This window comes from Schistocerca gregaria, chromosome 3 (assembly GCF_023897955.1).
Source record: "Schistocerca gregaria isolate iqSchGreg1 chromosome 3, iqSchGreg1.2, whole genome shotgun sequence".
In the NCBI taxonomy this organism is placed as follows: Eukaryota; Metazoa; Arthropoda; class Insecta; order Orthoptera; family Acrididae; genus Schistocerca; species Schistocerca gregaria.
The window spans coordinates 144830874-144843178 of record NC_064922.1 but is presented as its reverse complement, the minus strand read 5'-3'; the positions used below and the strand labels follow the sequence as shown (position 1 = coordinate 144843178).

General features: G+C 41.5%; 1 protein-coding gene across 1 annotated transcript in view; it reads right to left on the bottom strand.

The window, feature by feature from the left end:
• The window catches only part of LOC126355289 (mineralocorticoid receptor-like), a 196076-nt gene that overhangs the window by 104613 nt on the left and 79158 nt on the right, over positions 1–12305 (bottom strand). The window contains exon 2 of the mRNA XM_050005578.1: positions 745–906. Within this exon, the coding sequence (XP_049861535.1) occupies positions 745–906 (162 nt within the window). The remainder of the gene's footprint in view (positions 1–744; positions 907–12305) is intronic.

Below are 12305 nucleotides of genomic sequence, written 5' to 3'. Positions count from 1 at the left end.
TTAAACACATTTAGGATATTTATCAAGCGACGAAACACGTTTCGATTTCTTGAACAGTTTACGAAATTTGCGATAGATACAACCACATGGTTTACGACGAGCAGGACGAAGTATCGGTCGCGTCGCGAGCAAACCGCGCGCGGTCACGGCACAGTCCGTCCGCCGACATATCATTCAATAACTCGAGGACGGTGATAGCTATCGATCTGCTCTCAGCTTTAAAAACAATTTCGATATGTTGACTAAATTTCATACGCAATAGTGTATTACCTAAAATGAATTGTACGCAAAGTCCACGCAATGCGTTTTTACCTGTGCACACTAATTAAAATTTCGTGTAAAGGTTTACGTAAATGCGACACAGCAAGTAAACACGACGAATAACGAAAAGAAATCCGGTCCTTTATCGAGAGAAGATATCAGGCTGTAACATGCCGAAGAATCATATTTTTCTGCCGAACAGTTTCCTTGGAATCGGATGATAGGTATTTCATAGCTGCCGCCGCGTCCGCGTCAGCGGTTCGACGAAAGTTCGTGTGGCCCGGGGTTCCGTACTGACGTCACGCTCAGCGCGTTCTGTGATTGGCGACGCGCACCTAGAGCGCGGCACGCGGCAGCGGAAGCGGTTTGACATGGTCAAACCGCGACGCAGAGCCCGCCGCGCCGAGCCGCTGACGCCGTTTCCATGGCAACCATGCCGCTGACGCGCGGTTTTGACGCGCGGCAGCCCTAGTGGGAACCGGCCTTAAAACTCTTGCCGCTGCCGTTGCCGCACGCCGCGCTGCCGCGATCTAGTGGGAACCGGCCTTTACTGCAGAGGGACGCCAGCAGTCGCCGCAGCAGGCCGCGGCTGGAATTGGGCTCCTGCTCCTGCTCCTGCTCCTGCTCCTGCTGCCACGTTCGGTACTACGTCCGTGAGCGCGGGTCTCTGGGATGGCCCAGGCTGCACGTCATGACGGTAGAAGCGGCCTGTAAAATAAAAGTTCACCAGCAGTATAAACATCTATCCGCAAATAGCTCACTGTGATGCACTGCTACAGTCTAATAATGTGTCGTCATTGCAGTATGTACATAGACAGCTATAATTCAGAATGAGATTTTCACTCTGCAGCGGAGTGTGCGCCGATATGAAACTCCCTGACATGACTAAAATTATGTTCCGACATACAGTTTTAATCTGTCAGGAAGTTTCGACAGCTATAATACTTAATATTACTGCTCTTGCATTTCAGAAAAGGGAATACATCTTCTAGTGTTTACTGCTATCCAACGTTGTTGACACAGTTGACAGACAAATAATAAAGAAGTTAGTACCATCTCTAAACAGAAATTTACTTCATGATTATTTGATCATGTCAAATAATCTAGTGTTTAAGAAGTATGAGACACCAATGATGACCATCTCCTTTCCACTAAATTCTGTACTGCTAATGGGCAGTACACTGTCCTCTGACACACACTACTGTGGTTCTAAAATGTAAGGTTATTAAGATCTCCTCATCGTTTTCTCTAACTCTTGGTACTACCATATGGACGTAGTTGAAAGTTCCATCAGGAAGGAGTGCACTCACTGACAGCTGAGTAGCTAGGACAAAGTCAGTGAATTGCGTCTGTCAGGCTAATGAAGAGAGTACGACCTGTAAAAAGATGATACTCAAATACAAGTAGTCGGTACAGTGCTTTTTGCTGTAAGACTAGCACAACTGAATATCCTTCCCATAGCAAATGTCACAGAAACACCAGATCACGTTACGTGTAAAGCAGACTACAATAAGGTAACAAAGAAGTTCCAACGCTACATTCATTTCGTGTTTATTTGGGCAGACGCAGATGGGATACGGAAACAAGTTGCTGATATCAAACGTAAGGTCTGTAACAAAGCCACTTCATCTAAACCATTACACTACTTGAATCATTACTACTCGTAGCCTCGGCACACCAAATGGTACTCACAGTATTGGAACAAGACCTCCACGTCTTGCTCCCGTACAGGCTGTAGAGGTGGACTGGCCCTACACTCTACATCACTACTCGTCACCTGTGACAGAGATACGGAATGCAGGGAGTAATTGGTGTCACGCTAAATTAGAAGACATTCAATCCAGTATTCATAAAATTCCATATCGGTGAAAAGTTTTTGCTGATCACTCGAATACAGTGATATTAGGACAAATTGATATGTAATATTATTATTGCGAAAAAAAGAAAAATCGCCTGCTTGCATCGATATAAAAAGGAATTCTTTTAGCGATATGTAAATCATGACGATAGTTCCCGAGTAGGGCATGTCGGTGGAATGTACCTACATTTGGCAGCAGTACTTACGACCTGGAACGGAGGCACAGAATGCAATGACTGTGGCGTATTATGCTGTATCAAAAGCGACGGTATTTTCTCAATTGTAGTAAATTTATTGTAAAATTCACCTCAAACTTTTTGTCAACATTCAGTTTAGTAATTATTATAAAAAAAGAATTAAGGATGGTGCGTGATGAAATAAGAACAAGATAAAGCGTCTTGCAGTGACGTGCTAAGTGAAACTTTCAAGATTATTCTATAAATTACGTATAAAGCACTACGAATGAATGGTTACGAGTCATGTATCTGGTTATGTCCCCTACCTCCTATTAAATTGGTGAATAATATCACGGAAAGGTTTTCTGAAGTAACGTTATATATTTTTATTTCTGTACTACCAGAGCTGCAAATTATTTATCAGTGTCCAAGGTGTATGAAGAAAAGCAGCAGGACCACCAAACTGTACGAGGAGTGGTGTTGCAAACCGTGTTTAAACAATCGATTGCGATTACCGCATAAAACATCTACTAGGAGACTATCCTTTAATCATATTACTTTAGGAACCAGAATTACGAAAAATTGTAGCTCGCAATCACCAAAACTCAGTCGTATGACTTAATTTCTGCTGCTTTTCTAACTGTATCATTTTGAACCATTACATTACAACGTAATTGAAGACATCTGCTGGTCACTTTCAGTGAAACAATTCTCTGACGAGGCCGATCCACAGGGGGAACCTCCGTCGTCGTTCTGGTCTTCCACTGTGTTAGAGATTAAATGGTGAGAACACAGATAACATCAGATTATGTGTCATACGCTACCATTACAATTAACCTACACTTCTTGTCACCTTCGTTGAATTTTCTTGCGTTTTGAGCTACAAAAGTATTTTAACACTCAAACGAAGTAAACGTTTCTAAGCGAGATTTGTCTACACACACCATTTTGTGTGGTGCATCACGTAGTTTGAGAGTTTCTAGCGTGTGCTGCCTGAAAAGGAATATCCTTTTCGATAAAGAAAATTGAAATGGACAATGTCTTGGAAGGAGGATACAAATGAACACCAACAAAAGCAAAACGAGGGTAATGGAATGCAGTCGAATTAAATCAGGTGACGCTGAGGGAATTAAATTAGGAAATGGGACAGTTGAAGTAGTAGATGATTTTTGCTATTTGGGAAGCAAAATACCTGATAATGGTCGAAATAAATCCTTACTCCATGGTAACAAATTTCTCTTTTTGAGAAACGTTTTATATCCTCTCTAAGTGTCAGTAAGTCTTTTCTGAAACTATTTGTATTGAGTGTAGCCATGTATGGAAATGAAACATGGACGATAAACAATTTCCACACGGAGAGAATAGAACCCTTTAATATTCAGCATTCTTCTGTAGCACCACATTTTAAATGGGTGGATCACGTAACTAATGAGGGGGGGTACTGAATACAATTGGTGAAGAGAGAAATTTGTGTCACAACTCACCAGAAGAAGGGATGGTTGTGTAGGACATAGTTTGAGGCGTCAATTGATCACCAATTTAATACTAGAGGGAATCATGAGGGGTAAAAAACGTAAAAGAAACCAAGAGATGAATACACAAGGAGATTGAGTAACTACTGGAACCTACATCATTCGCAGAGATGAAGAGACTGATGCAGCTCTCCATGCTACTCTATCCTGTGCCAAAGCATTCTTTGGATGGAATACCACAACAACGGCAACAACAGCAACAAACCATAATTTTCACTACTTGGTTCAAATGGCTCTGAGCACTATGGGACTTAACATCTGAGGTCATCAGTCCCCTAGAACTTAGAACTACTTAAACCTAACTAACCTAAGGACGTCACACAACACCCAGTCATCACGAGGCAGAGAAAATCCCTGACCCCGCCGGGAATCGAACCCGGGAACCCGGGCGTGGGAAGCGAGAACGCTACCGCACGACCACGAGATGCCGGCTTCACTACTTCGCTTAGCATTCGTCAATAATTTAATAATTGTATGGTATATGGTAAATATCATGTGCTTCTAACAATTTATTGTTCGCTGTCTAGCTGAATGCAGAAACTGCAGGGTAATAATTCATACTGATGGAAATAAAATCAGACTGACAGCACCTACTAGAAAAATCTGTAGAAACTTTGTTGCAAAACTGTGGTTGTTAATATCAAGTAAACGTGAAAGTGTTTAGATTTATACTGAGAAAACGACACACTTAAATTGAATGCAGCTGCGCATCCACACACAGAGCGAAGTTTTGCATCATCCCGGTATCCAGAACTCTTGAGGATAGAGGGACTGTGAACAGTCAGACGTTGATTGTGTATACTGTATCACAGAGACGTTACTAACTACTGCCCAAAGATGTAAACAACCATGCATGAGCAGCGCCTATTAAATGGAGGGCGTCCGCTAGCCAATCAGTTGGTCATTCCACCAGGAGGGAGGTACACGGCTCGTAGTCAACCATGCCTAGACGGGCAATACCGCGGTTCGATCACGTCCGCATTGCCCTTTCTGGAATAAAGTAACAATCAACAAGGGAAGTGTCCAGGCGTCTCGGAGTGAACCAAAGTGATGGACTGCCTGAGAGAGGCATGTCATCGACAGTTCCTGTCTCTCTGTATCTCCTCCATGTGCGAACAAGGGCTCCTACTACAAAGTATGACCGCTACCTCCGGGTTATGGCTTGAAGAAACCCTGGCAGCCACGTCACCATGTTGAATAATGCTTTTCGTGCAGCCACAGGACGTCGTATCCGACTCACTGTGCACAATAGGCTGCAGGATGCGGGAATTCTCTTCCGATGTTCATCGCGAGGTCCATCTTTGCAACCACGACACCATGCAGCGCGGCACGTATGAGCCCACCAACATGCCAAATGGAACGCTCAGAATTGGCATCATGTTCTTCATCGATGAATGTAGCATATGGCTGCAACCAGACAATCGTGGGAGACGTGTTTGGGGGCAACCAGGTCAGGCTGAACGCCTTAGACACATTGTCCAGTGAGTGCAGCAAGCTGGAGGTTCCCTGCTGTCTTGGGTGGGATTATGTGGGGCCGACGTACGCCGCTGGTGGTAATGGAAGGCGCCATAATGACTGTAAGATACGTGAATGCTATCATCCGGCCGGTAGTGCAGCCATATCGTCAGCATATTGGCGAGGTATTCGTCTTCAGGACGACAATTCGCGCCCCCATCTGCACATCTTGTGAATGACTTCCTCCAGTATACGACATCGCTCGACTTGTGTCCAGCATGATCTCTAGACATGAACCCTATTGAAAATGCCTTGGACAGATTCAAAAGGGTTGTTTATGGACAACCACTCTGGGGGTTCTGCGCCGAATCGCCGTCCAGGAGTGGGCCAATGTGGACCAACATTGCTTTGATGAAATTGTGGATAGTATGACACGACGACTACAGGCATGCCTCAATGCAAGAGCATTCGCTACTGGATATTAGAGGTACCGGCGTGTACAGCAATCTGGACCACCACTTCTGAAGGTCTCGCCGTACGGCGGTACAACATGCAATGTGTAAATAGAGATCAATATAAACATTGTTTCGCCCTTTATATTCCTCATGGAAACCAATTTTCTGTACAGGTTCCCGAACTCTCGGAACCCAGGTGACGCAAAACTTTTTTGACGTGTGTAAATATGAATCATTATTCTCGTCACGATAATAAACGCAAACCCGTCATCTGCTGACGAGAAAAGTAGACATAGATTCCGGTAAGGTGGCGGGACTGTAATACTATTAGTCGAGACACAATAAATTGTTATTGTTAGCTGGGAAGACCTTTAGAGTTACTGTATTTTTAGTTCGGTTAACTCAACAGTAGATGGCAAATTTTTGGATGCCGGTCAGGAAAAACACGAACTAACACTAGCTCCGACTCGCATTTTCAGTCCAGACACACAGAAGCAAGCAATACATCGATTTTCAACGTAAGCACAGGGGCTTACTACAGCAAGCTCAATTCTGCATCTTTGAATAGGTGTAGTAAATGATATAACTCATTTTGACGCTGAATGTGTCACGATCGAATTGAATATCATTGTGCGCGAAACGACGCAAAATTTTATGTTTAACTTCTGATACAAGTAATTACTGTAGCTATGCACTTCATGTAATACTGCAAGGGGCGTGGACTTCACCTTTCCACACTGACTCCTGCTTCTTCAAATCTGGAAGAGCAGTTGGAACACGATTACTTCGCTCAGCCATTGTGAACGAACTGGTAAGAGACGTCTCTGCAGCTACGAACTTAGCGATCGTGAAATGTAATTGATTATTGTTGCACGTGATATGGCTTCTGGACGACCGTTCCCCTGTCTTATTGAACAGATGTAAAATCTTGGTATTACACTCGTCTTACAAACAAGAGAGTGAATTATTCTTTGTGGCTAACCTTTCTCACATTCAGGCCACCGTTACATGGCCCTCATGCTGTTTCCTTGAGTCACGAGTATGGAGACTGCTGTGACTGTCATCGACGTATGAGCTCGCCTGGTAGTTAGGATGAGTTTTAGCTTCAACAATATTTCTGCGATTTCGCAGTATCTGTGATCTGAAGAATAACGATGCAATGTTCCTTCTGTGCATGTCCGAAGGAATATTGCATCGTTCTCTAATTCCTGCGCGGGGGAGTACGTTTCAATTACATATCGTGCGTACGGGTGGAGGATGTATGGCAAAAGTCACTTCCTAGTATCAGAGTCCAGGCCCGGTACAAATTTTCGCTGTCGTCATTCCCCTATGCAGCTGATTTATATTCGTATTCGCAGCTCCGAATAGTTCCTGTGTAATAACATTTCTGTTTTCAATAGAAATTATGTAATACATCGAGATGAGGAAACTAAGGGCGTCTATATTGGAACGCATGCATTCTAACTTCATGATGTCTCTTTTTCACAGATGTTGGTTAACAGTTACGAGAGCTGTATTACAGCTATTGCAGTAGTGTTAGGTGTACCTTCACGGTGATACACAGCAGTTTACACAAGTGCACCGACGAAGAACCGGCCGACTTTCCTCTGGTGTCTGGGCCGACTGAGTGCGGTGGCAGACTGCCACGACTCCGTGCTGGCAGTTCCCTCAGCCACAGGGAACACGTCACTGAACTCGGCGCCGTCTCAGGGTTTTTGCGAAACACTGTTGTTTCGGATCTTCTGTTGATTGAAAGTATCACACGATTATTTACTGTTGTGAAGATAATTGGAAAGAAACGTATGTAAATGCTGTAAAAAGTTGAAAAAATCATCATTACATTATAAATCATCATTACATTATTATTCTATAAAGAACGGCTGGTGATCACGAAACCCTTATTCTGGAATACTCATAAACTGCACACGAAGAACTTCACAAATTCCGATTCAGGAGTTCGTATTCTTGGGTCTCCTTTCTTAACTACTTCACCTTCTACAGACATAATTCAAATCACTGCGCACAGGAAACTAAAATGTATTCACTCTGTCACCTTAGTCCGCATAATCTATAGAAAGTTTGCTTTGTAATTTTGTAACTTATCGTAGTTGATATTGAGTACCACTGCTCGCTTCCACATGTTGACTCAAACCTTAACAGTCATTATTATACAACAGATAAGATCCTAAAATTGGTACTATGTGGTACGAAACTTATAGTCGATATTCGACAAACGCGTTGATGTCACTTTAAACTCGGTTGATGATTTGTGGATCTACCTTAATGCAGACGTATTCGCTTACTACTTCCAAACTAGTTTCAGACGCAACTCATAAACACCTGCGATATTTCTGTTTCTGCACGTTTTCTACTCCTTTCGCGTTACTAGTTTTTTTAAATTGTTATCTCCTTCATAACATGACTTGTCCTGAGACTGACGTACAAGTTTGAGGATATGAAGCAAAGATGCCCGCAACATTGAGGAGTGTTTCAGCATTATATATGTTTAAGACCAGTTACCCATAACATTATGCTCTGTGTTATGCAAAATAACTGCCATGAAAACGGGCAATAAGTCTAACATTAGACACTCGAAATGCACAGAAAAATAGTTATTAATTACGTTAACTACGCGAATGACGATGTAATTGCAGAGTATGAGATTGTTCCGTAGCCCAATCCACACCATAACTGCATATATGTAAGAGAGATAAGAATGATGATAAAACGTCTTGACAAGAGCCGAAATCAGGGGAATATGTTCACCAACTGTTTGACTGTACACTAATTCTGCGAAGTGCAGAAAAATATCAGCCCTGTCTTTGATAAAAGAAGATAGGGCTAAAAAGGAAATAAATTTCAATTGACCATATACTATTCTCTCGACTGCATGAAATTACTTATTTCTCTCCATATAGAAAATTTCCTAAAAACTACTCAAAATATAACATCCCATACACATCAGAGTAATATACAACTACTATAGACACCTAATCAAATGTATCTTTTACTTAGGCGACTATATCGAAAATGATGTTGAAAATAAAATAAATATTCGAACCGTCTGTAACAGAACATTGTAAAAATACGTGGTTTCGTTTTGCAGTTTAGGGGCCAAAGTGATGGTGACTTTGAAAGCGAAGATACTGGAACAGAATCACATGTCAGTTGTTATTTCGTGGTAACCGAAATTCAACTTCCAAAAAGTAACAATCATACATTTTCAACATTTAAATCAGCTTCTGTGAAAAGTCGACAAAAAACCTCATCAGAATGCCAGATCGTAGAATTCTCCAGCAAATCGTGAACTAAAATTCGAATACCCATTACGTTCAGATTTTATAGTTGAAGTCAAGAGCGTGATACTTCCAAAAATATACAATACTGTAAAACTGAGGCTGAGAAATATTTTTTAGGGTTTCACTTTTTTCTAGCTCATATTTACTGAGAAAATGGTAATATTACTGATGTTAGGCAAATGATATTGAATACAACCAGGGTTTGCTGACATAAACATAAACGAAGATTACAAGTCAAGCACATAAGCAACGGTAGTGTGACGTGAGATGCACAACAAAAGACAAAGGTGCACTTACTCTGTCCAAGGCCTTTTATTGGTAAGGGTTCCCAGGATGAATGATAGGAAAAAACAATGTGGGTCTTTATCCACATCCGATTAATTATTCGCCGTGTCCACTTCCTAACTTCCTGTGCTTCATAGATGAAGTTGGCGGGTATTTTCTTTCACTCGCGGCATTTTTTTTAATCCAAAATACTGAAATTAAGATATTGTCGGAAAATACCAACATTAGATAGCACGCAGTATCAACTGAAAATCTATCTCCAGGCTTGCTACAACGTACGGCAACGAATTACCAACAGGAACATCCACGTCAGCTCAACAGATTCGTAATGAAACGCAATACAGATACAACACGGTGGCTACAGTGATTAAACCGTTGCACTTCGAAATGTTTATCAGTCGTGAAGGGATTTTGATGATAAGTCATATCTTTTTGATTTCATCTACTTACGAACTACGTAGCACACACAACCACACAATATCGACCCTCATTTCCAGCAAAGAAATAACTACACAGTGTCTCAGCAACTTTGCATGTCTCTCATTATAAGTAATATCGTTGAATGTAAGTTCCAAAGTCGCTGAGTCCATATTGAAGTCGTTTTATGAAAGCGGAGCGCTGTACACCGCATCGGAATTCTGTAGCTTCTAAACTGTGCGCTTTCCACTGCTACGTATCTTACTGAAACCGTGTGCAACACGTCACTTACCTTTCCGTACTCGAGCCGCGGCACGTACTAAGATTTCCTCTTTACCTCGGGCACAGCGACGTGATCACTTCCGACACGCCCCGTCATCTGAAAGCGACTGAAGGGATGCGTTTCCGCGGATATGAATTTAGTGATCGTCAGCTGTCTTTCATTGTTGCGTGTGCCGTAGCTTCTGCGATGTAAATGACTTCCTATTCGATCTTTAGATGTAATCTAGTAGGCACTGGATATCAGAAGCTGTTGATTCGGAAACTTCATTTTTGTGTGGTGACCACGTGTATCATATCACTTACCTGATGTGCTCCCTTTGAGGATTCTATATGCCTACATCATCACCTAGGAGCTGACGTCATGACTTAGGAATAGTGTGAGGTAATGTCATCAAACTTAATATTTTTGTTCAGAACTTTGTGATCAGAAAGCAGTCAGTCATACATACATTTTAAATATATTGCAATTTCTGATTAAAAGCAACAATAATTCCAATTTTCCTTTCATGTAAAAAACGTACCGTACTTTAAAATTTGTACTAATCAATCCACAAACGACGACTGGGAGTGAAGATAGCCTTAATTACAGCTATCCCCATTAGAATTTGCATTTCGGAAACATTAAGCTGAATGCTTGTAAGAAACGCATAAGAGGGTCGGTAGAAGTGACTGTATTGTCTTTTGACTACTTAACGGCAAAATTCTCTACTGCAGTTGATGGGCAAAAAACATCAAGTGCAAAATTTTCATAACAATTTCTGCTGTCGTCCTGCAGCAGAACAAGTGGAGGGTATATAAAGAAACGGTAATCTTTTGATTGTTGTTTCATTTCGCGCCAGGCAAGAAGAAGTTTCTAAAGAGCACTGCTGTGCCAAGTTATGAAAAATTGTGTACGAAAATTTATGTAGTAATCTTCCCATAACTTTCGTAGCAGATTAGAATACAGAAAAGTGTTGGTAATTGTACAGCGCCACTTCTTGTTGATATGATTCACTTAAATTGCAGCTGAACTATAACGGTGATAGTATTATTGGCCAGACACTTTTTGTTACCGAATGTGCATCCTGTGTATTTGTCCACATGATTAATAGCTTTCGCACACTACCGAGATGTCGCTTACATTCTACTAATTAATGTCTTTCAGTAATTTATGATTAGATCTATGGTGATTATGCAATACTGGGGTAATGAAAATAAACTGGCTTCACTCAGTTACTTTTCCATTCTGATGCCAATATTTTACTATACGCTGAAGCCATCAGGGTAACTTTTTATATGAATTCTCTAGGAACGTCATCATTTACATTGAAGGTATCGCTACCTGAATCCTGTAGTTATTTTCGCCAGTTGCGCAATTACCTGAATCATTATGCTCTGTAAGAGCAGTTCTATTTATAAAAATTAAAAAAGAAAACTATAAGGACCATGAGACTTAGTGCTTTGTACCGCACTCTTGTTAAGTACGTGACGGTAGCGAGAAGACAGCTTCAGACCATGAGTCACGGTTACCGCATGACAAATGCACTCTGATGCAGCAGCTAGATGCAAGTGGTTAAGACTGTCGCTGAAAGGCGACAGCTTCTTATGGACTACGAAATTAAAAATAATGTGGAAACAAAACTTTTGTTAAACTACTTGCTATTATGCTTATTATGACGGTCATTAATTATTGTTAATTAGTTTATTAATCTCAATGATTGTGTGAATCGGAAGTAAGATATTAAATGATAGTTCTCACACCAACGTCTAATTGTGATTGTACAGAAAAGGTGAATTATACTCACAAGGGAATTTTGTAATGTACAGCTAGCTAGGTAATGGGGGTTGGAAAACAAGAAACACAGATTGACAATTATGTCATTGTACCCTCCGTTATAAAGGTGCATCCTAAAACAAAAACACAAAGGTAGGGTGTAGTACACCTCGATGCCTACAACTGTCCTGCCTCACTGATTTTCCGTGTAAGACCTCAATTAAATTTTTGCTTTACGTTACGTTTCTTGTTCACACTTTATTACAGCTTCAGAATAATTTAGAGTGAAAAATTTTAGTGTCTTGATAACATTTTACAATGAAAAAGGGGAGAGGGCGAGGACTTTGAGAAATTGTCGTCGTGTAAGGATTTCCTGATGCGAGTTGCAGAAGTGGATCACTTGCCCGTTGATTCCAGGGACGTTAAGTAGCGAGAAGAAGATCGTGGGTGGCCATCTTCTGCACGTGCGGCTCATGTCGGAAGTTCCGCACAACTGAACGACTGCGTCGCCACCGGTTTGGCCTAATTGTAG